The sequence below is a fragment of the Poecilia mexicana genome, unplaced genomic scaffold (genome assembly GCF_051168715.1).
Source record: "Poecilia mexicana isolate PSO_F unplaced genomic scaffold, ASM5116871v1 scaffold_11, whole genome shotgun sequence".
Lineage (NCBI taxonomy): Eukaryota > Metazoa > Chordata > Actinopteri > Cyprinodontiformes > Poeciliidae > Poecilia > Poecilia mexicana.
The window spans coordinates 19,410,262-19,435,666 of NW_028263380.1; the positions used below are offsets into that span (position 1 = coordinate 19,410,262).

General features: G+C 38.9%; 3 protein-coding genes across 3 annotated transcripts; 2 read left to right on the forward strand and 1 right to left on the reverse strand.

Moving 5' to 3' along the window:
- The first annotated feature begins 260 nt into the window (after positions 1 to 260).
- Positions 261 to 2,228, forward strand: LOC148156478 (GTPase IMAP family member 9-like). The gene is made up of 2 exons (XM_088009967.1): positions 261 to 303; positions 1,042 to 2,228. The coding sequence occupies exons 1-2, from the start codon at positions 261 to 263 to the stop codon at positions 1,980 to 1,982; spliced, it is 984 nt and encodes a 327-aa protein (XP_087866093.1). The 3' UTR covers positions 1,983 to 2,228.
- A 13,468-nt stretch (positions 2,229 to 15,696) lies between these two features.
- LOC106933125 (GTPase IMAP family member 9-like) lies at positions 15,697 to 18,707 on the reverse strand. The gene is made up of 2 exons (XM_015012196.2): positions 18,586 to 18,707; positions 15,697 to 17,148 (listed from the first exon to the last, which is right to left on the reverse strand). Exons 1-2 carry the CDS (start codon positions 18,698 to 18,700, stop codon positions 16,229 to 16,231), a joined length of 1,035 nt encoding a protein of 344 aa, XP_014867682.2. The 5' UTR covers positions 18,701 to 18,707; the 3' UTR covers positions 15,697 to 16,228.
- Positions 18,708 to 21,237: 2,530 nt separating this feature from the next.
- Positions 21,238 to 25,349, forward strand: LOC106933124 (GTPase IMAP family member 9-like). Its single transcript, XM_015012193.2, has 2 exons — positions 21,238 to 21,320; positions 24,159 to 25,349. Exons 1-2 carry the CDS (start codon positions 21,290 to 21,292, stop codon positions 25,100 to 25,102), a joined length of 975 nt encoding a protein of 324 aa, XP_014867679.2. The 5' UTR covers positions 21,238 to 21,289; the 3' UTR covers positions 25,103 to 25,349.
- Positions 25,350 to 25,405: the final 56 nt, after the last annotated feature.

The window sequence follows — 25,405 nt, forward strand, 5'->3', positions numbered from 1 at the left end:
TGAGACATCAAAGTCAAACAGTATTTTTTATTATTATATATTATGTATGAAACACACATCCCACTAATTGTTTTATGCATCAAGTAAAGCATGAAAAAAGCACTAAAAGTCTTGTAAAAAAAAAAAAAAAAAGCCTGGACGGAAAGATCCAATCAATATTCAGTTTCAGTTTCATTTTGGCTGTATAAAAGTTCAGTTCAGCATCCAAAGTGTATCCATTTCTTCACTGCAGCTGGTGTGTCACACTGATCTCTCTGGTCATGGACAGCGACAAGGACAGCACAGGCAAGACCCCCAACTATGGTAAGTCAGGTTAGCTTTATATTGAGTCTGTTACAATGTATGAAATATCTAAAAACAAAAACATGTAAACACATTCTAAGAAATGAAATGTTGAATTTACTTAACCAAGTTATATAAACTGGTTTTACTAAACCTAGTTAATTAAATCTAAGTGAGTATTACACATGTACTTTCTGCATAATAATTTAAGTAAAGACAAGCAAATCCAGCACGTTAGATTCAGTTCATTTGGCTCAGTCTGAAGTTATCTCTACAAAATGTTAATAAAATTTACTTATGCCAGTTTAGTTCAGTTAATTCAACATTATTGAGTTCTTGGACCTTATTGACTAAAATTAATAATTCAAATTAAATAACCTAGTGAAGTGGAACCAGTTGACATAACTCAGTTAAATAATTCAAATATTAAAATAGTTTGTTCCATTTGATTAATTAAACAAATCTAACCCACTACAATTTATCTTAAAAAGTCAGATTTAAGGACACCAAAGTCAAACCCAGAAATCAGCAGTCATGAGATGAAACAAAGCACTAGTACTATACAGTACAATTACGAAGTACATAAGGCTGTTGATGCACCAAAACCCTTCATCAGAATATTGTTCCCGCTTCACATTGGTACGCAGCGCATGTTTATCTGCTCAGATGGATCATTTCCTTTCTCCCAAATACACGGAGGATGGAGTTCTGAGAATATGATGATGATTCTAATTCAGATTCAAACTTTCTTCTTCACAGGAACAATCATTACAAGCAACAAAGACCTGAGGATCGTGGTGGTGGGGAAGACTGGGATTGGGAAGAGCGCTACTGGAAACACCATTCTGGGTCGACCGTGCTTTGAATCCAAATGTAGCGCAAGTTCCCTGACTGTTGAATGCTCCAAAGTCTCCAGTAATGTGGATGGACAGCAGGTTGCCATCGTCGATACTCCAGGTCTGTTTGACACCAGGTTTGGAGAAGATAAAACCAGAAAAGATCTGAGTCAGTGCGTCTGTTACGCCGCTCCTGGACCCCACATCTTCCTGGTGGTCGTTGCAATCGGCAGATTCACAGAAGAAGAAAAACAATCAGTGCAAAAGATTCAAGAAATCTTTGGAGAGGCTGCAGAGAGATACAGCTTGGTTCTGTTTACCCGTGGAGACGACCTTGATTCCACCATTGAAGATTATTTGTCTGGATCCCCAGACCTCCAGTATCTGGTGTCCAGGTGTAACGGCCAGTATCATGTCTTCAACAATAGGCTGGAAAATAAGAAACCTCAGGTCACTGAGCTGCTGAGGAAGATCAGAACCATTGTTGACAGGAATGGAGGAAGTCACTACACCAATGAGATGTTCCAAGAGGCTGAGAGGGCGATCGAAGAGAAGAAACAACGCATCCTGAAGGAGAAAGAAGAGAAAATACGCAAAGAGAAAGAAGAACTGGAGAGGAAAATACAAGAGAAATATGAGAAAAAGATGCAGGAAATGAAGGAAGAATTCAAGGGTCAACTGGAGGAGATCGAAATCATGAGAAATCGACTAAAGGAAGAGCAGGAGAGAGAAATTCAAAAGGAAAAATCTAACCTGCAGGCCGAGTATGAATCCAGAGCCAGAGATGAAGCTGAACGATATGATCCTGTGTATCATCTGGGAAAAGCAGCGGAACACATCGTCAAAGCCTGTCAAATAATGTGAGGTTAGAGGTTGTAACCTAGCAGCTGCTACACATGATAAGGCAGACCTAATAAGCATTTTTTCTTGTCTTGATATTTAAGGTAAAGTTCCAGGTAGTGATGTAATTCAGCTGTGACCTCTGCATCTCACACTATTTTAAATATATTTCTCCTGACATTTACATGCTTAATGTAAGATGCTAAAATTGTTTGCATGTGAATTTTAGCCATTACCTTTATCAATAAATATGGTTTCATTAAAGGAAAATACTCCAAATGTCTTCATTATTTATTTAATATTATCTGTTGAATCATATTTTCAGTTTAACCAGGTAAACCAACCTTCCCCTTTTTATAGTGACGTAACCTTTAAGACAATGATGTGAACAAAGTTATTATTCTTCCATTAAATTTATTTATTTATATCACAAATTCACAACAATGCCGCCTCGAAATTACTTTTTAAAATATACAAGTCCTACTTTGCACCAGTAATATTAGTTTAATTTAAATAGGTTAATTCTAATACAATGCAATTATTATAGAGTCAGGTTCAATGGGTAAAATGGGTAAAAATTTCTCCACAATAGCATCAAATAGAAAATTAATTCAATAAAATATGCTGCTTATATGTTGTTGAATCACAATCATTAATTATAATTGGTTTATTGAGTTATTCAATTAAATGTCTTAAAAATTTGTTGGACTCTTGTTGACAGAGTGCCCTGCGACAGACTGGCGACCTGTCCAGGATGTACCCCGCCTCTCCAACGTTAGCTGGAGAGGCACCAGCACCCCTCCTGACCCCACTAAGGGACAAGGGTGTAAAGAAAATGGATGGATGGATGGATTGTCGACAAAGGAAATATTTATAAATATTTAGGTCACTTGTAGTAATTAAGTCTGAACCTGCTAGTATTTCCTGGTTTCTTTTTGAAGTATGTTATCTATTAAATACATTTGACAAATATTCCAGAAGTGAAATCATCCCTGTAGGTCTGAGGTGAAGTCAAAGCTCCAGTTTCAGCTTCCTGCATGGTTATGTGTTTGCCACGTGTCAGCAGGGACTCTGAAGTTTTATACAACATCCAGACGGGACTCTGGATTCTTTCCACGCTTCCCTCAGGCTGCTGCAGGGCGTGTTCAAAGGCTGGGAGGAGAAAGGTCCAAAGCAAACCAAAAACTGTCACTGTTTTACAGTATTCTGTTAACTTGTGATTCATTCTTGTTAGGTACCAGGCTGGTGGGTTCTTTTTCAGATCATCCACCAGAGGGCGCCTGATGACAGCTGGTTCTTGGAGGGCGTGCCGGCAGGTCCTAACCAGACGCACCTGTGGGGAATTTTCATCTTCTGGTGGAGTATATGAGCAGCTGACTGCCAGCACATCTTCGCCAGAGTGTTTGCCTGAACTGGTACACTGAGCCCTCAAGAGTAGTCTCGCTGAGTACACTCGTTGAACTTCGAGTAGTTTGGAGATCTAAATTGTTTTTGTGATCCTTTTCCCAGGAAGCCTTCAGGAAAACTCGAGCCATCCCTTCTCGGAAGGAATCCTCCAGAGGCGCTGTGAGAAGTCTACTGGGAGCCCGAGCCTCACAATCGCCTTCCCCATTACTTACCGGTCCGCAGTTGGCAGTCAGCTCCCTTACCTCTCTGTGCAGTCTACGTATACCTGTCCGCCCTCCGACTCTGCCCATCCGCCCAGCCGTCGCCCTTGTGTGGCCTGTGTGGTTTTGGTGGCTTCTATCGGTGTGGTAATGAACGACAAGGAGCTGCTCAAGTTGGCATCAGCTGTTTCTTTAATTCTCCATCTGCATTTCACAGAACGGGCATGGAGGTAAGGTCAGTCTCTGGCATAAAACAAGCTCCTCGTCAGTGATCCTCATGGCTCTGAGGATTACCCATAATACAATAACCACAATAAAATAATTTAAAATTACAGTGATCGTATAGTGGATTTTGTTTTACAATAAAAGGACAACCAGTGAGTCTCCTTTTTAGAGAAAATAAAGTAACTAATTAAAATGTTCTGAAAAATAAAATAAAATGCTGACATTTTATTTACTGGATGCCATTTTTATGTTTTAGTTTATATAACCTTGCATTTTAGAACAGTGCAAAAACATAAATTAACCACATCATTGTATAAACTGTTAATATAAAACTCAGTGTCATGCTAACCATCTGCTACAGGAGATTTGGTAAAACATACCTGCATTTCACAGAACGGGCATGGAGGTAAGGTCAGTCTCTGGCATAAAACAAGCTCCTGCAAGGAGGAGCCATAATGTTACCACGTGGGAAATTCCCACTGCACTTTCCCACGAACTAAACATTCTCAAACACGACAAAAACGACATAATAACAGAACTAGCGTGACCCAGACCGAACATATTTCAACAATATGCAAAAACGACAACCACAAACGCACTTCACAAAATGCATTAATAATATTTCTTTAACACATGACAGAGACACGTTACCTCGTCAGTGATCCTCATGGCTCTGAGGATTACCCATAATACCTCGCTCTTTCTAGGGTGAATGCAATACAACTTTTTACCAGCAGATGGTGCATTTTAGCAGGATTTAACCTCAACCATTTTAACTATGTTACATACACCCCCCTTAAATTCTGCTAAAATGGGGTTGCATCAAACAAGCACACACAGCACTAAAATAAAAGTGCGATAAAGAGAGCACATAGTTGTCACATCAGTTCAAAACTTCCCCTAAGGAATAATGCTAGCAAGAGTGTGGCCAATACTCTCACCAACACAGACCCAAAAGATGCCATTTACACCTTTCGATATTCAACCGTTGCTCTACAAGGCAATCACCGAGAAAAAAAAAAAAAACAACCCCCAAAAAACTTTGAATTAACACAAATCTACCCAGCAAACATTGTCTTTACAAAGGAAAACAGAGAGTCCACAGTCGACATTGAATCATCCACAACCTGTTCATTCATTTCACATATAAGTCTGGCCGGAGGCTTAACAGGTCTACCCGACCTAGTGCATAGCCGAGAAGGCTGAGTGCAAATAACATCAGTTGCGGGCAAGTCCAGTTTTGTGTCAATACTATGTTCAGCTGGAAGATCATGCTGAATGAGCTCAGAGTGGACAGCTGCAGTTGTAAGGTTGGAAACTGGTTCAGGAGAGCTTGACAGTGCAACAGATTCAGGGAGATGAGGTTCAGGCAAATCCTTGGTCACATCACTTGAGACAGGAGACACAATGTCTACTGAAGAACCACATACTGAAATGTCAGAAGCACAGTCAGGGTGATTTACAACAACTTCATCCATACAACCATTTCCGTCCATCTGCAAAAGCCAGTTCACAGTTTTAGTTTCATTGTCCTGTACCTCATCAGGCACAACAGGGTGAGAAGGTCCACTTCCTGCTGTGGAAGGGCAAGAGGAATTGTCCACATCATCAGAAACGGCAGCAGCAGTAAGAAAGTTGACAGGGAGGAGAAGATTTCTGTGGAGAACCTTTGTCCTTGATGTGACAGGGTCTCTGATGCAATACACATTGATATCAGGCTTCACAGACACCACTTCGTATACCGTTGATTCCCATTTGTCTGCAATCTTCCTCTTCCCTCGCTCACCACGATTGGCAACCAAAACTCTGTCACCCACATCGAGAGGAGAACCTTTAGCCTTGCGGTTGTAGTACATTGCTTGATGGGCTTGTTCTGATGAACTGTTTTGTCGGGCAATGCGGGCAGCCACAGAGAGGTCATGTTTGAGGCGGGAGACAAACTCATGATGGTCTACAACTGGGCCATTTGACAGAGCGTGCTGGAAAACCACATCAATGGGCAGGCGCGGGATCCTGCCGAACATAAGGAAAAACGGTGCAAATCCAGTTGTTTCATGCTCAGTGCAATTGTAGCAGAATGTTAGCATTTTGAGCATCTGAGGCCATCTTGCCTTGGACTGGGGAGGAAGTGCACGTATCATGTTTCCTAAGGTTCTATTGTAACGTTCAACAATGCCATTCCCCATCGGGTGGTACGGTGTAGTGTGAGATTTTTGTATGCCAGCCATTTCCAGAAGTTCTTTGATGAGAAGACTTTCGAAATTTGCTCCTTGATCTGAATGAATGCGTTTAGGAAATCCATATATGCAAAAGAAGTCATCCCACAGACGACGAGCAACTTGTTTGGCTGACTGATTCTTGCATGGAAATGCATGTGCCATCTTGGAAAAGTGGTCTGTTACAACTAGGACATCCACACTACGCTTATCTGAGAGCTCAGCTGTCCAAAAATCAATACAGACCAGTTCCATTGGCTCAGAGGTCTGAATACTTTCAAGGGGAGCTCTGTCATTAGGTTCTGGAGTTTTGCCAACCACACATCGAAAGCAACACTTGACATGGTTAATGATGTCACGTTCCATCCCAATCCAAAAGAACCTCTGTCTGGCGAGAGACAGTGTGCGGGCCTGGCCCTGATGACCAGCTGAGTCGTGCACTCCTTGGAGGACTTTGGCTTTTAAAGAGTCAGGGACAAGAAACTGTTGAGTTGTCATGTTCATTTGTTTGTCTTTCTTAACTCTGTAAATCAGGCCATCTTTAATGACAAGCTTAGGCCAATGTCTCAGCAGGTTTAAAACACCAGGTGACTCACTCGCTCGTTCACGTCTGGTGGGTCTCCTGTGACGCTGCATATAATAGAAAAGTCTGCCCAGCACACCATCCTGACCTTGTAAATTAGCAAGTTCACTCTTTGGCAGCAAGGCAGATTGATCAGTGTCACTGAGTTGCAAGACAGCTGGATCAGTGGCTCTCATCTGACTGAAACCTCCAGACTCATGTGCCTCAAGAACAGCTGACACATCTTGTGATGTTAATGATGTCTGGGAAGTTGGTGAGGGCACCTCAGCATCGTCATCTGTGCATTCAACAACCAACTGACAGTTGGTCGTACAACGAAACGCGTCTTGGACCGTTTTCTCCACCACACCGTTCACCTGGTTAAGTAGTGCGGTATATGGTTCAGTTACAATGCGATGGCTCATGCATGACTGAACAAATGGTTCTCTACTCAAGGCATCAGCGACAACATTTTTGCTACCAGGAACATAGTTCAGATCAAAACTATAGGGAGCGAGCCTGGACACCCACCGCTGTTCACACGCATCTAACCTTGGTTTGGTTAGTATGTACGTTAATGGGTTGTTGTCTGTCCAGACTGTGAAATGACGCCCTTTAAGCCAGTGGCTAAACTTGTCACAGATTGCCCATTTCAGAGCAAGAAATTCCAAGCGATGTGCTGGATAGTTTAGCTGAGAGCGTGAGAGAGTCCTACTGGCAAAAGCCACCGGTCTAGCCACCTTTCCATCAGGAGGAAGCTGTGACAAAACAGCTCCAATGCCATCAAAAGAGGCATCAACTGCAAGGATGAATGGAGCATTAAAATCTGGATGAGCCAAGGTAACACCACTTATCAACTCATTTTTCAAAGTTTTAAATGCTTCCTTGCACTCATCAGTCCAGTCAGATGGGGACAGTTTAACCCGACCCTTTTTAAATTTGGGTTTGTTGCCTCGCCCCTTTTTGTTTGTCACTCGTGGCTCAGCTACAAGGCTAAAGAGTGGTTTAGCTTTAACGGAGCACTTCCCAATAAAGTGATGATAATAAAGGACCATCCCAAGAAAGGATCTAATTTTCCTGGCACATGGTGTCTCACCATCAGGCTCCATAAGATCAGTTTCCTGTACCTCACTGATAGCCTGAACTTTACTAGGATCAGTGCTTACACCATCCTCACTTATCACATGACCCAAAAATTTCACTGACCTACGAAGGAAGTGACACTTTTTGGGAGACAGTTTTAAGTTATTTGCAGCCAGACGAGAGAAAACCATCTGGAGCCGATCAAGCGCAACCTGTTCAGATGGGGCAAAGACCATCAGGTCATCCAAATAACATAGCAAGCTAGTGAAATTTTGGTCCCCAAAAATAGACATCATCATCCGCATAAAAGTTGCGGGGCTGTTGGTCAAGCCTTGAGGCATCCTATTGTACTCATGCAGGCCAAAAGGAGACGAAAAGGCAGTAAACCTTTTGTCATCCTCGTGTAGTCTCACATTATAGAACCCTGAAGTCAGGTCCATGGTGGAAAAGAATACATTCCCACCAAGTGCAGCGAGGGCATCTGTTTGATGAGGCAATGGATGCGCGTCTTTAACGGTTCGCGCATTCAACCATCTGAAATCATTGCAGATACGGAGATCTCCATTCGGCTTCACAACCAGAACCAGAGGAGAGGAGTATTCGCTTTGTGATTTACGAATAATTCCCAACTCCTCCATTTCACTCAGAGCAGTGCGCAGTTTTTCATAATGACAAGGCGGAACACGCCTGTATGGTAGCCTAAAGGGCTTGTCATCCACCAGACGTATTCTGTGCACAAAATCTGTAGCATCCCCACAGTCCATTTTATGCCGAGAAAAGATGTATTCATACTGCCGAATTATTTGCAGTAACTTATTTTTCCACTCAAGGGAGACTTCACAAGATGAGAAGTCCAAGTCCTGGAGTCCAATTTCACTCAGAATGTGAGACATCTCCTCGTCAGTTACTGGTGTTTTTACAGGGTCTTTGGTGTACTGTGTGTTGGATTGGATGCACTCAGGTTTGGTGAAGTCATGTACAGAAACACAAGTGGACACATCGGCAACTTTTGCATTTCTTCTCAGAGTGAGAAGTTTTTCAGTTGGATTTACAATCTTGACAGGAACACAACCATCAGCATACAATGATGCTACAACTCTCCCCACTAGGATTTGTCTGGGTCTGCACTTGGACTGAGTTGGTTCAATGATGACTGAACATCCAACTAAAGAAACATCAGATGTAGGCAGTTTGGCCCAAACTAAATGTTCAGTTAGAGGCTGGAGAGTAACAGACCTTTTGAGTTTGGCTGTGCCCACTTTGATGGGTTTCATGCCTGGGTCACAGGACATCGAGTCTGACAGCAGAGACATTAAACAGGGCAAATTGTCTTTGTGAATGTCTCTCTGAGAGGAACAGTCAGTTGTCTCATCAAAAGAGACTTTCATTCGTGAAATCAGCCATCTGATAGCATTACTGCCCAATATCATTTCATCAGATTGGCCCGGAACCACTAGAACAGGGATCATGACATTAAAGCCAAAAACTGTTAGAGTGAGTTCATACAATGCAGAAGGTGTGACGACATGACCTCCACATCCAACAATAACAAAATCAGCGGCTGGTTTCTTATCCAGGTTCGTGAGATAGTTTGAAAGTTTTGCTTCTGCTTCCTCACTCATGGTGCATGCCATTGATCCACTGTCAACCAAGGCTTTGAGGGAATGTGTGCCTCCAACAGTCACATCCGTGTAGAACAAGCTGTCAGTCTTAGAAAGTCTCTGAGGGGCTTGCACAATCAGTGTCTTTTGTGGTGGAACCTTGCTGCTGTAATTAATGTACAGAGTCTCACAGTCATCATCAGAAGAATCCAAGGTGGGAGTGTCACTAAGAGGATCTGCGCTGTCCTCCCCTCCACGCAGATCTTTCAGTTTTCCTGTTGGTTCGTGGGAAGGTAGCTGATCTCTCTGACTGCAGTCTCGACTTGAATGGCCAGGAAGATGACAGAAGAAGCACAGATTGTTCTGTCGGCAGTGCATACGTGCAGTGTGAGAATTATCATTACACACAGAACATGGTATGTCATTCAGTCCTTTAATAGTCGGCAAACGGTTTTTAACAGGTTGCCTTCTGCTGGACTGGGAGTTGCACTGGGCTTGAAGTAGCACTTTCTCCAACATGCCAATCAGTCTTTCCATTGTGGAATTGTCTGGGGCCACACATTGTTGCAGTTCCTGCTTTTGAACAGATGTGGGCGCTGTGCAGGCCACTTCTGCTCGGTTCACACTGATTCTGCTTTCTTTCTCAGCAGACCGCAGTCCCTTTTCCATATGATACTCATCCAACACTTCCTGAACATCTTGTGCCGACCATTTTTCTATGGTCTTGGATCTGAAGGTGAGAGCTAAATCTTTACATGGACAGTATCTGATGAACATGCGAGTGACTTCAACACTTGGATTGTCAAAGGTCTTACCCTGTTCTTTAAGTCGGTTAGCAGCAACATCAGCTGCTCCATTCAATCTTAGCCAATATTCGAATGGATCCTCGTTCTCTCTTGGCCGGGTGGAGTAAAAATCAGCAAGTGGTACGGGAGAGCACTGATCAGACCCAAAATGTTTGCGCAGAAGCGAATAGATGGCTTGTGGATTACGCTGAACATCAATTCCACAGTTGCGTATTCCACACCTCACAACATCCCTCGCTCTGCCTCTAAGATGGATAAGGATCTCCTCAGCCTGGTGTTCTTGCTGCACACCACTCTTTTTTATGTAATTTTTCATCGAGTCCTCCCATTCATCAACTGTAACCGTATCAGAACTCTCCCCCTTAAAAATAGGTGGTTCCTTCACCTGGCTTCTGGAGACGAGTTGGACCTGAGAAAGATCCAGTGAGCCGCATGGGACTTGATGGTTCTCATTTCGAGTTGTTTCAATTACAGTTCCACTTGGGCTGCATGAGTTCAGGTGTGCCATAACACTATCAGCCAGCTGTTGCCCTATTTGTTGGACAATAGTGCTCATCTGATCCACTAGCCCAGCATTATCAACATGAGAATCTTGGATAGATGTGCTAGAACACTGAGGAGGTTGAATATTAGGACAGGTCTGACCACTGGGTGTAACAGTTTCCCCAGTCACCAATGAGTCATTTACAGTATGTACATCAAGTGATGGACTACCCAATGAAAATGGAACAGGGGTGTTAGAGAACCCTCTACCTCTGCCAATACAGAGTGGAGTCACATTTGATTGTCCAAAATTACTGAAACTCATCTTGACAAAAGTCCAAGAGCATTCAAAAGAAATGTCCTTTCACAAAGATGTACAAACACACTCAGATGCGCTACTTAGACTTCCGTTGCAAATTCAGATGACACAGTGGAGCTCCAGCGACGTGAGGATCAGAAGTCACCAGCCCGGTCCGATGTAGTTCTCGACGAGTCACGGCACCATTGTGGCCTGTGTGGTTTTGGTGGCTTCTATCGGTGTGGTAATGAACGACAAGGAGCTGCTCAAGTTGGCATCAGCTGTTTCTTTAATTCTCCATCTGCATTTCACAGAACGGGCATGGAGGTAAGGTCAGTCTCTGGCATAAAACAAGCTCCTCGTCAGTGATCCTCATGGCTCTGAGGATTACCCATAATACAATAACCACAATAAAATAATTTAAAATTACAGTGATCGTATAGTGGATTTTGTTTTACAATAAAAGGACAACCAGTGAGTCTCCTTTTTAGAGAAAATAAAGTAACTAATTAAAATGTTCTGAAAAATAAAATAAAATGCTGACATTTTATTTACTGGATGCCATTTTTATGTTTTAGTTTATATAACCTTGCATTTTAGAACAGTGCAAAAACATAAATTAACCACATCATTGTATAAACTGTTAATATAAAACTCAGTGTCATGCTAACCATCTGCTACAGGAGATTTGGTAAAACATACCTGCATTTCACAGAACGGGCATGGAGGTAAGGTCAGTCTCTGGCATAAAACAAGCTCCTGCAAGGAGGAGCCATAATGTTACCACGTGGGAAATTCCCACTGCACTTTCCCACGAACTAAACATTCTCAAACACGACAAAAACGACATAATAACAGAACTAGCGTGACCCAGACCGAACATATTTCAACAATATGCAAAAACGACAACCACAAACGCACTTCACAAAATGCATTAATAATATTTCTTTAACACATGACAGAGACACGTTACCTCGTCAGTGATCCTCATGGCTCTGAGGATTACCCATAATACCTCGCTCTTTCTAGGGTGAATGCAATACAACTTTTTACCAGCAGATGGTGCATTTTAGCAGGATTTAACCTCAACCATTTTAACTATGTTACACTTGGACATACCCACCTCCTGGTGCCTGGCCTTCCTCCTCCTCAGTTTGGACCCCGACTCCCACAAGTAAGAGCTTCTGAACCAGTTCTACTGTGCTGATTCCCTGATCCCGAACTCACCATATCTCTCTCCCTCAGTGAGTGGCTGAACCCGGACCCCTTATTTGAAGCCCAAGACCAACCAACCTGTCCTGAGTTTTTTGTGAATAAGGAAAATAAACCCTTTGAATTTAACACCAGTCTCTCTGTGAGTGTTTCTGCATGTGGGCAAAGAACATTAAACCCGACATGACAATTCTGGCATTTAAGAAAAGGTCAGCTTTCTGCACTTTGCTACCAGCAACCTGCAACAAAAACACAATTTATTCCCATTTTTGCTTGAAATGTGTTTTAAATACCAAAGAAAACATACTGCCTAGTAACTCGGGTTACACATTTAAGTTTATTAACTTGAATAATTTGGTTTTTAATAAAATGTATTTAAGTACATCTAACTCAGATATATTTTATTAACGTAACGGGTAAATAAAGATAATACCTGTTCATTCACACACACTTAAAAGGAAGGCCTCCATATGTGGGTTGTGCTTTCCCTTTGCGGCACTTCACAGAATTACTAATTACATCAAATATTAGAAATACCAAATATATCCTAAAAATACATAATTCTGCAACACACTGGAAAAACACCAGAATTTTGTCCAATGCGACTCAGGCCACTTGGATATCCGATATGTATCGAATTATTTCAAATACGATCTGAATCTGAACTGAACGGCCGCGTTCATTGACCTGAACGTCATTGATACTCGACAAACTCATTATTCTTCGTCCTGATAAGCAGGAAGAAAAACATCCAGGCTGCAGTCTGAGCATGAATCTAAGGCCAGAGAAGAAGCTGAGCAAAATAATCCTCTCTATCATTTGGCTAAAGCTGGAGAATACCTGGTTAATGCTGGAAAACAGGTTAACGTTGGAAAAGAAGTTTTTAATGCTGGATGTAGCCTTGTTAAATCTTTTACCAGCTTGTTTTCATAAGTAAATGGTGAAAGTTGGAAATTTACTGTTCATTCAAGCATGACGATGGCCGCAGGAATCTGAAAACAACACATTTCAACTGCAAGTTTTTTAATGAAAACTTTCAGTATAAAACATGGAGAACAGAAAACAACGAACTAGATTCTGTTTCTTTCATTGTTAATAAATAAAGCAGATCTCCAGTCAGAGTAAAACTCCTTCATAACATCTTGACATTAAAACTCAGCCAGAACCTGGATGCTCTTTGCACCGTGTTGGACAGTTCTCATAAGGTTTTCTAAGTACAGAGTGCTTAGGCCCATATTAGATCACTGTTGACTCTGCACCTCTTGATAGGCATGAATAATTTGGAGCTTAACTGTCTATAATATGAAGCTGCCAGACTTTATCACTGCTGAAGATTTTGAAGACTGCAGGCTGATCTTAAGGCTGTTTCACATGCACTCAAAAAATTGTTTGAATGTATATCAAGTTAGTGTTTGCATATTATTTCAAAGTATTTCACGTACCACTTTTTCAGCTTTTAGAAACTGTCTTTTGGAAAATTGATATTGTTGCTGGAAAGATTAGCATAAATGGAAAATGACAGTAAATGTACTAGATTCACAAAGGTTTTTACTTCAATATTCTTGCACTTTTTGCAATAATTCTCACTTTGTGATGATTGTTTGAACTGATTCCTGGTGTTTTTTTAATGTTTCTGTTCTGTTGAGATATTTTGTGTCACCCTGTTCTGAATATGAAATCACAAATAAAGCTTGATGAAAACAACAAATGATGCTAAATTGATTGTTTTGTTTTTATTATTTGCTTTACATATAGAAGTGACTGGGGAATGTGGTGGTATTGAATGGATAGTAAACTATCTTAGTTGTCTTATAAATCCCACTTATGACTGATATGAAATTCAATTTTAAACAAAAAGTATTTTGTCTTCATTGAAGAACATTTCAGTGTTTTGTAAGGGTTTCAGCTAAAGTTGGTATAAATTAAGAAATACAAAGCTGTGAAAAATATTTTTACTTGCATATTTTCTTTTACATGTTTGAAGTCAAACTCGTTTTAATTTCACGCAGAGTTCAAGCCTCCAGGCAGACAGTCGGGGTTTCTTGGCTAAATTCACCTCTTTATTTTGTTTGTATTAAGATAACGATGTAATTTTCTAATAAAAATGTATTTGAACACTTGGTTCAGTTTTGTGTTTCAGTGTTGTTGAGAAAAATCTAACATATCAATCATGAATTTCAAAGTGTAAAATATAAACCTTAATAATTTATCTATCGTCTGCACCCACCTTTCATTGTGTGGAGCATAAAAATCTCCACACAATGAAGCTAAAACACAATCAGGGCTGCTCTGAGTTATCAACCAGCTGATTTATTGGTGCCAATTTCCTTAATTTTGGGAAATCGGTGTTTGGCTGATACTTATATATGAATTAGATCTTTTCTACCTCAGCAAATGTCTAAAAATCAACCACTGTCCTCCTTTGCTCTGCCATCAGAGGTTTGCATGTCATGTCTGCACGTTTCACTGTTTGACTGTTGTCCTCACTGTTGCCAACTCAGCAACTTTCTTTCTCTATTTGGAGACATTTCAGAAAAAAATATTGGAGTTGGAATGTCATCCTTTAACTGCAGTTGATTCACCCCTACATACAATGCAAGTGCTTTATTTATGCAATAAAGGATCAAATATACTATTTATATTATTGCTTTACTGTGTTTTCTATAATTTGAGTGAATCTGAAATGTACTGAAAGTTGGATAAAGTGAAAACATAATACAAGCAACAGGAATTACACACTTTGCCCCAGTTGATGTAATATGAGGTGTTTTGATGTATTGTGTTTCATTTCTCCAAACATGAGTAAATTCATTGTAACAAATGTTTAGTGTCCAGAACTTTCTACAAATCTTATTTCTCATTCAGATTAAGTTTTATAAACCTAACAGGCTTTGAGTCTGTATTCACTTTGGTTTTCTTTCACATAGAAAGTGCTCCAGGTCCAATCATATGGTATAAATGTCTTTACAATGGATACCACCATATGTGGAGCTGATATTAACTCTTAATAGCCTTTGTCCATCAGCCACCACACAGTCAGTTCTCATTAAAACCTTTCTGTGTTTTAATGGGTTTCTTTCTCTCCTGTCCTCTAAACTTCTCACCCAGTTCCAGTAAATAATCTCTTATCATGAACTTGATTCTGCCAGATGATTCTCCAGTTAAAACAAAGTGGCTCTTTTCCACTGTGGCCTCGTGCTTGACCACATGTGGGATTGATGAAAATCAATAACTTGACTGGGTTTCCTTAGATCACATCTTACCAACTGGCTTTAAATGATCAGGTTCAGCTGAATTTACTGCTTTATAAACAGGATTCAATAAGAATGTGTTGGATTTAAATGTGACTATGTAATAATTGTAATTTACTGGAATAAACTTCTTTTAACCAAACTGGATTTCATGTGATTGGTGTAAAGTAGGACTTGTTTTATTTTGAAAATGCTTTAAAGGGAGTTTTGTGGTTAATTTTTGCTTTGTAAATAAATTAATGAAATTAAATTAAATTGTGTTTAAAGCTTGTGTTAAAGCTTAAATCACTGTAAAAAAACTTTGGAAGGTCAATATTATAAGGTCTAATTAAAAAAAGATATGACTTGACAGCTATTACTAAGTTAATAATAGTAAATAAAGACCCTTGAAACATTTTCTTATAATTTAACAGTGTTTACTGATTAGGCAAATGTTTAAATGTTGTATTTCACTCAGCTCAGCACAGGATGCCACAACAGATGTGGATTAAAATGAATCAATAAATAAACCCACATTACACTGAAGTTTAAACAGTGATCACAAATTAAAGTTATAAAATTAACTATTACAAGAAATAAAATAGAAAGAATGAACACACAAACATTTAGTGAGTTTACATCCTAATTTTGAATTTAACTGAAAGAAATTAATAAATTCACAGAGATCTGGAAATTATAAAATAATACAAATGATGCCAAATATTCAATGATACAATTTTACTTAATATGCAAGCATTTAAACATCAGCAGAAACTTTTTAAAACAAATTATGAGATATTAAGGTCACACATCATTCTACCTGGAGTTCTACTTTATTTTTAAAGACAAGAAAGAAAATGTTTAAAAATTCTTATTAGTTTTAATGTTTTAATGTCTAATAACTGCTAGGTTACAACTTTTGACCTCACATTATCACACATCCACGATCACGACACATGACATTTATGTTGCTCAGCTTCTTTTCTGGCCCTGGCTTCAAACTCGTACTGCAGCTTGAATCGCTCTGCTTTCAATTCACTCTCATGTTTTTGGTTAATTAGTTCTATTATTTTTTCATGATCCTTCTGTCTCTCTTTTCTCTCTGCTTCTGTTAAAGCCAGGAATTGCTCCTGCGTTCTCTGCATATCTTTCTCATACTTTTCTTGTATTTTTCTCTCAATTTCTTCTCGCTCTTTACGTTTTTCTTCTTCTTTCTCCTTCAGGATTCGTTGTTTCTCCTCTTCGATTTTCCTCTCAGCCTCTTGGAACATCTCATTGGTGTAGTGACTTCCTCCATTCCTGTCAACAATGGTTCTGATCTTCTCCAGCAGCTCAGTGACCTGAGGTTTCTTATCTTTCAGCTTGTTGTTGAAGACATGATACTGGTTGTTACATCTAGACACCAGATCCTGCAGCTCTGGGCTGTCAGACAAATAATCTTCAATGGTGGAATCAAGGTCGTCTCCACGGGTAAACAGAACCATGCTGTATTTGTCTGCTGCGTCTCCAAATATTTTTTGAATCATTTGCACTGATTTTATTTCTTCTTCTGTGAATCTGCCGATTGCAACGACCACCAGGAAGATGTGGGGTCCAGGAGAAGCATAGCGGACGCACTGACCCAGATCTTTGCTTGTTTTATCTTCTCCAAACCTGGTGTCAAACAGACCTGGAGTATCAATGACAGCAACCTGCTGTCCATCCACATTACTGCAGCCTTTGGAGCAGTCAATGGTCAGGGATTTGGCACTACATTTGGATACAAATTGCTGACTATCCAGAATAGTGTTTCCAGTAGCGCTCTTCCCAGTTCCAGTCTTCCCCACCATCACAATCCTCATGTCATTGTTGTTTGTAATGTTTGTTCCTGTGAAGAAGAAAGTTTGAATCTGATCATCATCTTGTACTCAGAACTTCAGCCTTTGTGTATCTTAGGATATATTGAGGGAATCAATGACATGTGGACATGGAGATATTCATCAACAGAATGGGGAGATTTAAAGAAACCTTCTAATGAGCTAATTTGTTTATCTCAGTTCAGTCCAGTGTGGGGTAACCAATTATTTATACCTGGTAGACCTGATGCAACATTTAAAGCATGAAAAGATAAAGAACTCCAAATAATTCAGAATCTTTATTTACCAGACTAAGCTTGCAGGATTTACAAAGTAAATTATACTCAGAAAAGAAATGCTTTTTTTAAATATCTTGAACTCAAAACCTTCATAAAGACTCAAAATAATAAATAATTTTTCTGCCAAGTTAACGTCAGAATATTTTTTGATTTAGGATAGTTTGAAGAAAGGTGTCATATCTGAGTTTTATTAATCAGTGATGTTCATTTCTGAAGAATCTCATGATAGACTTGAGGCTTTGAAGGAAGATTTATTGCTGGAGTTACCTGAGGAAGATTGTCAAGCAGCATGTACACTGGCCTACAGTAACTCTATCAACACTAGCAAATAAGTCAATCCTATGTCATGACAAACTTCGGCTTATTTACTGGGGAAACAGAACTGATAACAGACGTTGTCTGAGAAGTTGTCTTTGTCATGATTTGTAGGGTGAAGTAGACATGATGGACCCAGGTATAAGAAATGATTTAATGACGAAATACACACAATAGTCCAGGCAGGACAGATGAGCAAAGGCTAGATTCTCACACTGGTAGGAACACACAACTGACGGCAGACAAGACAGGACCTGACAAGCAACAAGAGACAGGTAGGACTAAATACACAGGGGAGTAAGCAAGGAAACAAGACACAACTGGGATCATTCAAGGGGTAGACAGGACAACACGGAGACTCAACTGACACAGAAACCAAGATAAACACACAGAAAACTCAAATCTCACAGTCTTTATTTTCTTGAACTCGTGTGAACCGTCGTTCAGGGTCACAGGTGCAAAGCAGGAGAAGTGAAAAGACTGTCTTCTTTGTTATAAGCTGATGTAAAGTCCCATGCTTACATTACTGATAGGTTATAAAAAGTGATGTTTTTGTTTCTTTACTCTCTGATCAGCTGAGAGTCAATGGCCATTCTTTTCTTTGACCCTTGAATAAAATAATGACAGAATGCATTCTGTTGTCCTTTATTTATTCTTGATTGTAACAGTGTCGCATTTCAAAGTAACATTAATTAATAAGTCTCCTTATCACCTATAAATGACATCCGTTCACGTTGAAAAATAAGGAAACCCCAGAATAAGACAGAAGAAAGTTGAAAGTGAAAAGTTTCATGCTTACATGGTTTTATTGATGGATATTTTCTACATCAGAACAGACTTCATATCCTGACTCACCATCGTTGCAGGTCTTGTTTGGGCTGAACTTGTCGCTGTCCATGGTCAGAGAGATCAGTGTTGACACTCCAGATGCAGTGAAGTAATGAATACCCTTTGGGTCCTGCACAGGCATTTTTATACAGTCTTATCGTCAGAATGAAACTGAAACTGAAGCTTTTATTGGCTCTTTTTTCCACGTTTTGACCTTTATTCTTTAATTGATGCACATAACCTTTAGATGTAAATATGCAATAAAAAAAAAAGCCTGGTCGGTGTACAAAAAAATCAATGGGGTGTGAGTTTCTTACAGAATAAATATACGATAATACTGTTGTTTGACTTTGATGCCTATAAGTTTCCCTAGACTTATATCCAGGCTGGTTTTCCCCTTCCTCATGTGGAGGGGAAATTATGTGAAACTTATTCCTCACTTTTGTCCCTCCACCTGAGACAAACTTCCTCATTGCTGTTGTGCTCAGTTTTATTGTGTGGACATTTTTTACGTTAGACACAAAACTTCTGCATTCATAAAGGTGGTGATGATTAATTACTCTAATGTGTTTAATGATGGGGATAGACGATATGAATGATTATTATCTTCTACACGTTGAACTCAGAGGTTCATAAATTAAATTTCTCTCACTAACTGAAACACGTTAGAAAAGCAATGTACCACGACAAGAAAAGCTTACAAATATATTTTTAGTAGAAAATTATGTGGACATGTAAATACCAACAATAAAAACGTGATTTTAGCCAAGAAGCCGACTTTCTGCCTCTTCTTGCCCAGACTCTCCTCCTGCTGCAGCAGCTTCATGAGAGGAGGGTGGAGAAGCTTTTCCTACTCATTGTTCTGCCCGCAGAGAGAAATGAAACAATGTAGGGTGTGACTGTTGTAAACATTATCTTAAATTTCCCCATTCTATAATTCTGACAATAAAAAGGATAAAATATATTTGACATATTCTGCAATTTTTGTTTTGCTCAACCCATTTTTATACAGTGTTAGAAATACAGTAAGAGGATGCAAATAAGTAATTCAACTCCTTTCTTATATAAGAAAACTTTGTATTCTATTTGCTCAAGAAAATCATAATGGCGTTGATAATGAAGTTGACTAGATAAAGAAAAAGAATGGGATGTGCTTTGACTCATAAAACATCAGAATGCAGGTTCCCTGACTATGAACTGCTTCAGACAGAAAAAAATACCTTGGGATGGTTTGCAGGTCTGTTGACTCTGTATACTGGCATCCACTCTAAAAACTACGACTTGCTACGATTCAGAAACTCATTTCGCATCTATGGTAGTGGTGAGTGTTTTTAAGATCTAACTCAGAACATGATACTTTTTGAACAAGTTTTCTGCATCATCTTTTTTATTTATTTTTATTTTTTATTTTTTTAATCTCTTTTAATCTTTTTCTTTTTTCAAATTTTCTCTCTTTCTTCAATGTCTCATGCTGTTCTTATTTTTATTTTTCTTTAATTCTGTGAAGCACCTTGAAATGCCTTGCTGCTGAAATGTGCTATACAAATAAAATTTGATTTGACTGATCAAAAAACAGAAAAATTAAGGTCTTCTATTTTTATTCTTTTATACATTTTCATTGCTTCTGTAATGCTCTATTTGCAAAATCAAAGGTCAAATTTGTGATTTGTGGTTGAATTTTTATAAATCTGCTAAGTTCTGTACAGTGAGTCCAATCATGCACTTACTGTTTTGAAAATGTCAGGAATAATTTGAGAAAATCACCAAACTGACTGAGAACATCTGTAATAACCCGCTCACTGCAGATCAGGGAAGCTCAAACCTTAAGTTATCTAATTAAAGGAATATACTGCTACTCTCACTAAACATGGAGATAAAATGATTAATGAAATAAACACAAGAACAACATCTGGTGCTGCAGGCATCAACCCAGTTTGAAAACTTTCTAAGATTAAGTTTAGTATGGTAATGCTGAGTGTTTCTGATATCTAGATTAGAATATGACGGGAAATATTTAAAAAAATAAACATAAAAATTCCTCATCCAACAATAGAAAATTATGATCTTCTATGTTTATGCTTTTGTACATTTTCATTGCTTCTGTAGGGAAAAAACTTACAACAAAATTTAATCTGAGAAAGAGCAGACCACAAATAATCTGAAGTCATATTCCTAGTGCTTTTTTCATAAAATAAAGGGTCAAATGTGTGATTTGTGGTTTCATTCTTATAAACCTGCAAAGGTCTGTATACTGAGTCAAATCAAGAATAGGTTTAAAGTTGTGTGAAGTAACAGAAATGAACATATTAGCCTCATGAAGAGAAACAAAGCTGGGACATAAAACCAGGAAAGAATCATACAGACCATATATGGTTTGTTTAGTTTCACTTTTGTTTACTCTTTATTGCACTGTTTGTCCCACAGTGCTGCCATTTATTGAAAGTACAGATAGCTGGGGGGAAAACCAGGCTACCGTTGGTGGTTTTATATATGTTGCAGTATTTGGTTACATATTAAACAATGAATTGACCTTTAAGCTTTAAGCACCCACACAACTTTGAAGAAAACTTTCTGAAAATTCAAAACAGCTTCTTAGAAATACGTTTGTTCAATTTTAGGTTAGAGCCAATCAAAGGTTCAGTTTCAGTTTGTTTGAAAGGCTATTTAAAAAGACCCTTGTCTTCATTACTTCACTGCAGCTGGAGTGTCTCACTGCTCTCTCTGACTGATCATGGACAGCCCAAGCAAGTCCTACAACTATGGTAAGTCTGGATAATTGCATGTTAGAAAATATCCCCCAATAAAAATAATTATATAGTAATATAATATAACTTAGAATATTATTGGAAAAACTCCCATTTACTTTAGAAACTTTAACTCACTGCATATTAAATACACACACAAATGTTTGAAAGCATTTATTTCTGTTAATTATGATGATTTTCCACATACAGCTAAGATTTAAAATTAGAATATTACACAAGACCAATAAAAAACTATTTTTAATACAGAAATGTGGGCTTAATGAAAATGCTTAATCCTTGCTTTAAGACTGTTATTTTCAAAAGTTACTTTCAATCTAACATGCCTGATATTATTACATATTATCATGTTAAATATGACTAGATATATGGAATGTTTCACTTTCTGTCTTCTGTTCTGTAATTCTGGGGTTAACCCATTACAATTAATTTCTGGGATATATTTATGTTTAAATAGTCACTGTTGGTATTTTCACACAATCTCTTTAAAAAAAAACTAAAACCAAATGCATTAAATGATTGCTAGATTGTAGTCCCTCCTTTCCTCACCATCGCATCAGACTGCAGCCGATAGAAAATGTAATTTAGCTTAAACTGAATAATTGCTATAAGAGTGCAGTGTGTCGACTATAATTGGTGCCTATTTAGCTGGATGTTGCGAAAATTAGGGGAGATAGCATACGCTCAATAATTTCTGCTCTCCCAAATAAACAGAAGCTGAAATTCTGAAAACATGATAATGATTCTAATTCAGATTCAAACATTCTGTGTCCCTGTAAGGTACCAGACATAAACGACGACAAAAAATGTTCAAAAAGTAGAAAAAGTGTCCATTTAATAGTTCAAAGAATAGTTAACAAAGCATAAAGACTCAATGTAAGAGCAAATCAAATGATAAGTAACAAATTTGGACCCAAATTAACTAAGGTCAATTGAACTCTAACAAAACACAAATAAAACTGACCTGCAAACAGAGAACAATAGGCTGCTTAAATAGGGGTTGTTAAGAAATACAATATTATTTAATCTTCTTGCTCGTTCTGTATTTTGATCGACCGAATTCAAATCCACGTGTGCAATAGTGAAACCATTTACAACAATGCAAAGACAAAGACAAGCCAAACAAGACATTGCAGCTCAAATGCAATCACAACGTTTATTAAACAATCACACAACGGATCATATAAAAGACAAACCGATCAACAAACATAGGGTGCGTTCACACTGCAGCCTGAAGTGACTCAATTCCGATTTTTTTGGCAATTCCGATTTTTTTGCCGGGGTCGTTCACACTGCCAGTAAATGCGACCTGTATGCGTTCTGCAGTGTAAACGGGCAAACGACCTGAAAGTGTCCCGCATGCGCAGTAGAGGGCGCCATAGCGTCAGCGTTCTAAGTGTTCTGCCAACTGCCATAAAAAGAAGAAGTGCTCAGTGTTTGCGGAAGTAAACATGGAGGCTAACGGTGGAGCTTAGCTTAAATATTTGAAGTTGTTGTCCAACCGGAGCAGCATATTAACAACTTAATCCTCATATATTCCGTCATGGTTGTTGTTTTTCTTCCCACTTGCGCGTATCAGGACGCAGAATAGTGAGATTTGTTGAGAATCAGTGACGTTCAGTTCGGATGAATGAGACCAGAACATTAGGTCGCATTTGAATCGGATACGATATGGGTCACATTCGAAAAAGAATCCGACCTGTGCTGTTCACACTGCCATGAAAAGATCAGATACAGGTCGCATTACGTCAAAAAAATCGGAAATGGGTCACTTCAGGCTGCAGTGTGAACGCAGCCTGAAGTTAAAATGTACATCAGTGATGATTAATAACCTTGTTATAAAAATACCAAAGATAATCATTTGACAAACAGAACTTATTTTATCTCTAAAGAAATAAAATAAATGATAAATGAACAAAAAAACAGACATCATATAAAAGGCCGCCCGCCAGTGAGCACCTGGAGAAAAACACATAGTCTTCTGCCATCCTAGCTCAGGCGGCTAGCTTTTCTTCCTCGGGGCGTTCTCATATGTAATTCAGGGGGTGCCTCTAGTGGCTTGGAAGATGATTTACAACAGAACCTGTTCTGTGTCTAGAGACAGGGCATTTTAAGTTCTTTGGAGAAGACATTTATTACCCTCTTTCTGGGAGAGTGTGGGCTACAGAGGGGCTGAGGGCAACAATTTGACCCTGTAGATATGAATTTGTACACTAACCAGAAATCTACAGACCAAGTTATTTTAATTCAACTGATGGCGCTATGTTCAAAAGCTATATTCTGCTAATCAGAATATATTGATTGAAGGATGGATCTAAATTTAATTTAAGCCCTGACCATAAACTAATAATTTCAACAGGGTGGAGTAACCTAAATCTACCACATGAGGGAGGCACAACATAAAAGAACAAACAAATACAAAATTAACTAAAGCATCCCATGAAACAAATAAAGCAAAACTAATTTTAACTTTGCACAAATAATAAGTGAATATCTAAGTGCCAAAATTAACTAATTAATTGTTGAACTTGAAACAACAAGGTCTCCCCCCTTCAGTCTTTTAGAAAAACAAATGGTATGCTCCAGGTTTCTTCTGCCAGGTTGTCTGTAGTTGCAGCACCTCAAACAAAACAACAAATGTGAGTAAACCATTCAGACAAATATTAACTAAAGTGTGCACCCATTAGAAAATATATGTCTAAATATAATAACTAACTTAAGCATACTATAAGCTGTAACTAATATAAAGAAAAATAAATAAATACTAACACAGTGTGGTGGTGGAAGGAGCATCCACCACAATGATTTTAATTCAGATTCAAACCTTGTTCTTCACAGGAACAAACATTATAAACAACGATGAACTGAGGATCGTGATGGTGGGGAAGACTGGGACTGGAAAGAGCGCTACTGGAAACACCATTCTGGGTCGACCGTGCTTTCAGTCTGAATGCAGACCCACTTCCCTGACCATTGACTGCTCCAGATGCTCCAGTAATGTGGATGGACAGCAGGTTACTGTCATTGACACTCCAGGTCTGTTTGACACCAGATTTGGAGAAGATAAAACAACCAAAGATCTGAGTCAGTGCATCTGTTACGCTGCTCCTGGACCCCACATCTTCCTGGTGGTCGTTGCAATCGGCAGATTCACAGAAGAAGAAAAACAATCAGTGCAAAAGATTCAAGAAATCTTTGGAGAGGCAGCAAACAGATACAGCATGGTTCTGTTTACCCGTGGAGACGACCTTGAAGACACCACCATTGAAGATTATTTGTCTAAAAGCCCAGAGCTGCAGGATCTGGTGTCCAGATGTAACAACCAGTATCATGTCTTCAACAACAAGCTGAAAGATAAGAAACCTCAGGTCACTGAGCTGCTGGAGAAGATCAGAACCATTGTTGACAGGAATGGAGGAAGTCACTACACCAATGAGATGTTCCAAGAGGCTGAGAGGAAAATCGAAGAAAAGAAACAACGAATCCTGAAGGAGAAAGAAGAAGAAATACGTAAAGCGAAAGAAGAACTGCAAAGGAAAATAGAAGAACAATATGAGAAAAAGATGCAAGAAATGCAGAAAGAATTAAAGGGTCAACTGGAGGAGATCGAAATCATGAAAAAGAAACTAATGGAAGAGCAGGAGAGACAAATTCAAAAGGAAAAATCTAACCTGCAGACCATATATGACAAAGAAGCCAGACATAAAGCTGTAGGCTTTAATCCTCTCTATCATGTGGTAAAAGCTGTGGAGCACGTTGCCCAGGCATGTGAAATTATGTGAGGTTAGCTGTTGTCACGTAGGAGCTGCTACAGAGAATAAAGCAGAACTAATAAGCATTTTTTCTCTCTTTTTTTATTGTCTTGATATTTAAGGTAAAGCTCCAGGTAGTGATGTAATTCAGCTGTGACCTCTGCATCTCACACTATTTTAAATATATTTCTCCTGATGTTTAGATGCTTAATGTAAGATGCTAAAATTGTTTGCATGTGAATTTTAGCCATTACTTTTGTCAATAAACACGGTTTCATTAGAGGAAAATACTCCAAATGTCTTCATTATTTATTTAATATTATCTGTTGAATT